Source organism: Heliangelus exortis, chromosome 3 (assembly GCF_036169615.1).
Source record: "Heliangelus exortis chromosome 3, bHelExo1.hap1, whole genome shotgun sequence".
In the NCBI taxonomy this organism is placed as follows: domain Eukaryota; kingdom Metazoa; phylum Chordata; class Aves; order Apodiformes; family Trochilidae; genus Heliangelus; species Heliangelus exortis.
In genome coordinates this window covers 83,350,812-83,356,721 of record NC_092424.1, presented here as the reverse complement: position 1 = coordinate 83,356,721, position 5,910 = coordinate 83,350,812, and the positions used below count along the sequence as shown (strand labels likewise).

At 51.1% G+C, this 5,910-nt stretch overlaps 1 protein-coding gene across 1 annotated transcript; it reads right to left on the bottom strand.

The window, feature by feature from the left end:
- Window positions 1–2,349: 2,349 nt before the first annotated feature.
- On the bottom strand, window positions 2,350–5,341 carry HTR1B (5-hydroxytryptamine receptor 1B). The gene is made up of 2 exons (XM_071741507.1): window positions 4,000–5,341; window positions 2,350–2,944 (listed from the first exon to the last, which is right to left on the bottom strand). Exon 1 carries the CDS (start codon window positions 5,200–5,202, stop codon window positions 4,063–4,065), a length of 1,140 nt encoding a protein of 379 aa, XP_071597608.1. The 5' UTR covers window positions 5,203–5,341; the 3' UTR covers window positions 2,350–2,944; window positions 4,000–4,062.
- Window positions 5,342–5,910: the final 569 nt, after the last annotated feature.

Here is a 5,910-nt window from a genome sequence, read left to right as displayed (position 1 = left end):
GGAAAATAGTACAGCTATGGGGCTGCAAACAGCTGCTCCCACAAATGCAGCTACTCTAATAAAGGTGAATGTCTCTCAGCTCCTGCAGTCAGCAACCCCGCTGTGCATATCTCTTACCATGAAACGCAGCAAGCATGAGGTCTGAAATCATGTGATCGACTTCAGACCTGTGTCCAGTAGAGATTTCTCTCAAACACAGCATTTGATCTCTCCAGAGAGTATCAAAACGTTACCACCACATCCCTGAACCCTAAAATCTTTTCAAACCTCGGTTCAGTCAGGACACACTCCGCCAGTCACAAGGAAGCCAATAGCTCACATGGGGCACCCTTCCTGCCCTAAAACATGCTGTGCAAATCTCAGAACGTGGTTTACATAATTATATTTCCCAGCACTGAGTGATGTTTGCCCTACATTCCTTCTCTCACTCCGAACAGATGCGTGGCCTCACTCTACCTATCTCCCTGTGGGAACAGCTTTCTGAAGCTGCTCAGCCAGCTCAAGGCCATGAATGAGCAGGGATCTCAGCTGGGCTCTGGTAAGCAGCTTCTCCTCTGGCCACTCATCAGAGCAGCTCTCACATCTTCTCAAGAAGGAGCGGGGTTATCTGAAATTTTTGTTTATGTGGAACACCCAGAGCCTCGGTGCAAACTTAGAAGGGTAATTTCTTGATGAATTAGCTTCTTCTCAGCAAAATCCTCCCATCACAACAGGGAGCTGGGAGTATTTGCTGGCAGTTGCTGAAGATGAAGGTTTAACACCGTGAGGACCAGGGAAGTCCAACTCCTAAACCTTGGGCTCTCCAAGTCACGTAAGTGTGTAAAGCTGAGAGAAGAAAACTCAACCTCTACAGAACTTAAACAAATTGACAGAAATTGACAGTATCAATTTCCATTTTTTAAGACATATAAGAAGCCTAGTGATTTCACTGAGAATTTAGGGTAAACAAAATGCATTCTACAAGACTGGAAAATAAGAATTGAAGCAAACATTAAGCATCATTTGATGCTATCTTCATTTTTTTTCATCTCATCTGTGCAAAAAAAATGAACTTAAAAGGAATATAAGCACTCTAATCAAGTAAGTTATTGGTTGAAGATTTCTCTAATCACAATTGCCTTTAATAGTTCAAGAGGGTACTTTCTAGAACTATAGTATTGCAGTTCTCTTCACCAGACATAGGCAAGTCTTCTGGATCTCTTGAAATTACTGAAAGTGTTTGTTTTCCACTACTTTAATTTGTATCTTGCAGACTTCTGCCCATGGCCATATCTTCCTCTTTATGGTTAATGGGACTTTCAGAGGCACAGTGGGTCAGGTTCTTTCTTTACTATTCAATTAGGTAAATAAATCCCTATTACTTGAATGACTTCCTGAAGATAACAGGTAGATTAATCATGCAAGATTTGTCCAGTCTTTATAACAGCCTGATCCAGAACAAATACATATGGTTTTGAAAGAACATTGTTTATAGTATCCACCAAGTGCTAAGATAAGTTTTGTTTATGGAGTAAAAAAAAAAGTAAAAAAAAGAAAAAAAAAAAGCCTATAAATTTAATCTGGTATTATAAGAAAATTGTAAGAATTATGCCTAACAATATTGGTTAGTGTTAAAGAAAAGTTGCCTGTTAAAAAGCTGACCACTGATCGAAGCTTGCAATTTCAGCCTTCAACAACTCTTTTCTTGAGTGACTCATCAAATCAGCATTACCTAAAAAAGTCAATATTGAGAAACCAGGTAAACCAATAAATACTCCTTTCAGTCACACAATTGCTACCAAACACTCTTGAGAACACAACAAAGCATTTTATTGTTTATGCTCATTTTCATTTACACATAGGAGGAACAATCAATGCAGTTCTATCACAGCAGGTGGACCATATCCTGAAACTCTAACTTGGACTGCTGAATATGCATAGACCTGTCAGAAGGTCTGGTCAGAAAAAAAAAAAATAGGGGGGAAGTAGGGAAGAGAGTAATTTCACTAACATCAGTTAATTCATGATTAATCGGTATTTATTTTGCAGGTGATACAGCTCTTCTGAAAGAGCAAACTGCTTCATTTCTTTACAAAATACACTTAATAATGTAATTACTTAGAGAATTCTAAATTTTGTAGTGGTTCATGCGGTAAGGGTGTGCAACTGACACAAAATGGGAAACATGATTACAACGTCAAACTGCTACTTCTATTCCCAGCTGGTTTATGGAAAAGGTCGTTGGACTTCTTGTGTTCTGCTCTTGAGTTATGGAGTAGAAGCAAGAAGTATTTACTTTCTAAAGGCAACTACAAGGACAGACTATAGATATGCAGTGCAGTTGAACAGGTCTACAACTCTTATTTCTACAGCATTTGCATTTGCTATTGTTTTGAAATACAAATACAACTTTTGCACACTGTCACTTCTCACACATGTTCAGCTGAAGGAGCCATTTACAGAATTCACTGCAATGATCCTATTTTAAACGCTGCTTTTTTTCTCCTCTTGGCCTCAGAAGTGAAGGAAGCAACTCTTTCCACTGAAAGAAAGAAATTACAGGTGTGCAGAAGTACAACTATGCTACCAACACAGACGGAGACAACTGTGCTCTTGTGCACACCCCTACAACCGGCCGGAGAACAAATTAAGAAGTTAAGCCTGCAAAATAAATGGAGTTTACTCTCAAACTTTTTTTTCTTCAGTCCAGATGAATTATAGACCTTGATTCAAGGCTGCCCTTTTTTTTTTTTTTTTCCTTTCTTTTTTTTTTTTTTCTTTTTTTTTTTTTTTGCAACTGATCTGCGTGACTATTGGAAGAGCATCTCTGCCAGAGTCATTATACTGAAATGCAGAGCTGAGCAGTTTGGTGGCAGTATGTATTGACGTTTTTGCAGCATCATGAGTCTGGCAACTGGGCTTGGGGAAGTTTCAAGCAGTGGGTCTTTACAATAGCAACTTGATTCTGCAGACAAAAAGCAAAAGATTGGCAGAATTATTAAAGGATCACAATAAAGGCAAGTATGCATTCTGCAGAACGTTAGCTGGCAGCCCCTTCTGTCAGAGGCACGGAGAGGCACAGCTTTTCCGCGTATGAAGAACAGAAAGGTGTCGAGCCTTTCACGGTGGCTAAAATGCAGCTTCCCTCTAAGGATGCTTGCTCCCAGCAGGAGCCGTAAGGGAGGCCAGAAAGTAGGCTGAACTTTACAAGCAGCCTTACCTTGGGGCCTGTCCTACCTTCCCTGCCAAAAAAAAAAAAAAAAAAAATAAAACCAACTCGACGCTGGCATGGGGGCTGCATGAGACTCCCTGCCAAGGGGGCTGCACCCGCGGCTGCCGAGCGATGCCTCCGGCTGCCAGAAGGAGGCGGCACCGCGGAACAGCCGCGACGGGGGGGAAGGGTGGGGAGAAAGGGGGGGGCTGCCCTACCCCAGCCCCAGTCCGGCCCGCTACTGCCCGGGAAGCCCTGCAGCCAGATGGGAACGCAAGGGCCGTTTAGCACTAATTGGTCTAAACACGGTCATTAGCATAGGAAATGGCGGCAGATTGGTTTAATAGGTGGAATAAAGAGCAGATTGTCGTGAGTCACTCCCTGCGAGCTGGCAAGTTGGGGGGGGTGGAAGTGGGGGGAGAGGGTGGGGAACGGACGGAGGGTGGGGAAGGACGGACAGACGACGACACACACACACACACAGTGTGAAATGTCAGGAGCGTGCAGCGTGACCGCCAATGGCAAAGTGGTCGAATACGAACCGCGTGAGTGCCGTGCCACCCCGACCCGTAGCATGGCTCGGCTCGGCTCGGCGCCTTGCACGGCGCTCCCGCCCGCCCGGCTCGCCCCCAGCCCTCCGAGAGGGATAGATCCCAGCCGCTCCAGCCCGAGACGGGATGGAAAAGCTATTATGTGGTCTTGTACCTTTTCACCCCCATTCCCGATTTGAACCCCACCCGCGCCACACACGCTCCCAGGTTTTCCCTACCCGAGCATCGCCGCTCGCCGTGGCGGGGGCGCGCACCTACCTGTGGCGTCGGGGACGGGCGTGCATGGAGGCAGCCCCGGAGAATACATCGCATTCCAAATTTTCAGCTTGTGCATCGGAAACGTATGAGTTTGTGGAAAGCTTGTTTGAAGTCTTCGTTAGACATAGTATAGATGACGGGGTTGATGAGGGAGTTGAGATATCCAAGCCACGTGAAAAAGTCAAAGATGGCCATGTGGAACCAGCAAGCGTCCTTGCAAATAGGCATCACCAAGCTGATGATGAAAAAGGGCAGCCAACAGACGATGAAGGCTCCTAAAATAATCCCTAAAGTCTTTGTAGCTTTCCGCTCTCTGGCGGCCGTGAGCTTCTTTTTTTCCAGCAGGGCATCTGAGACCTTCACCTTCACCTGGTTCATGTACACGGGAGAGCTCGTTTCGCTGGATCCCTCGGGAGCCTTGGAGTTTATGGACGTGACGGAGGAGGACGACCCCGGGGAGTCTGTGATTAACTGAGCCCGCGTTAGTCTTTTACCGGCTTTCTTTGGCGTCTGCTTCAAAATCCGCGATCTGGCTTCCACGTAGATCCTCCCGTAGAGGGCTATCAGCAGCAAAGTGGGGAAGTAGAAGGCTCCCACCGTAGAGTAGACGGTGTAGAGGACGTGGTCCGTGTTCACCACACAGTTAGAGACTTTCTCGGCCTTCGCCTGCCGCCAAAACAAAGGGGGTATGGAGATGCAGATAGAGAAGACCCACACCAGAGCGATCATGCCTGCTGCCCGCTTGGGAGTCCGTTTCGTGGAGTACTCGACGGCGTCGGTGATCGCCCAGTAGCGGTCCAGGGCGATGACACAGAGGTGCAGGATCGACGCCGTGCAACAGGTGATGTCCGAGGACAGCCAGATATCGCAGACGATCTGGCCCAGCGTCCACTTGCCTGTCACAGTGTACATGGTGCTGATGGGCATGACGAGGATGGAGACGAGGAGGTCAGTGACGGCCAGCGAGGCGATCAGATAGTTGGCCGGCGTGTGGAGTTTCCTCGTCTGGTAGACCGTGGCGATGACAAAGGCGTTGGAGAGCACCGTGGCCAGGGTCACTAGCGCCAGGACAATAGTGAGGACGATCTTCCAGGGCAGGGGGGTGGCATCTTGGTAGATCCCTTCCTCGGCGCTGCAGTTTCGGCCGTGGTAAGAGTCGTTGGCGGGGAGCAGCGGCGCCTGGCAGGGGTCGACAACCTCCATCCCTCCGCGGCCGCCGCCCCCGCAGACGGCGGGGCTCGGAGCGGCAACGGCGGGGCCGCTACCCCGGCAGGACCCCGTCGGCGCTGGGGGAGGGCTGCAGCATCCCCGCGCCGGCACCACCTCCCGTCCGTCCGCCCGCCCGCCCTTCCGGGAGCACCGAGCGGGCTCCGCGGAGCCTCACTCCCCGCGGGCGAGCGCGCAGGGCAAACCGAGGGCCAGGCGTGCCCGCTCGCACCGCCAGCTCATCGCCCCGCCGCCTCTCCGCCGAGCGCGGCCAGCCCCGGGCATGGGGCTCCCGCCCCGGCCGCCCCTAGGCGCAGCCCCGCTGCCGCCGCCGGCTCCGCACCGCGTCTCGACGGGCGCAGCGACAGCGGCGGCGCCGCATGCCCGCGGGCGGCGCCCTGGCCCCCCGGGCTGCGGGCGCGACGGCGCGGCTGCAGGGGCAGCGGAGCCGCCCCGCCGGGCCCTGCCTTCACACGCAGCCCGCCGCCGCAGCAAGTTTGCAGCCGCCGCCGCGGGTGCGGGAGGAGCAGGAGGAGGGTCCACGGGAAGCAGCGAGGGAGACCACCGCCCATGGCGCTCCGCCGCGGGCCATGCTGTCGGGCCCGGCCTCGGCCCTGCGCCTGCAGCCGCGGGCAGGGGCCGGTGTGAGGGAGAGGCAAGCAGCCGCCGCCCTTTATATAGCAGGCGGCGCGGCTCCGCCGGCAC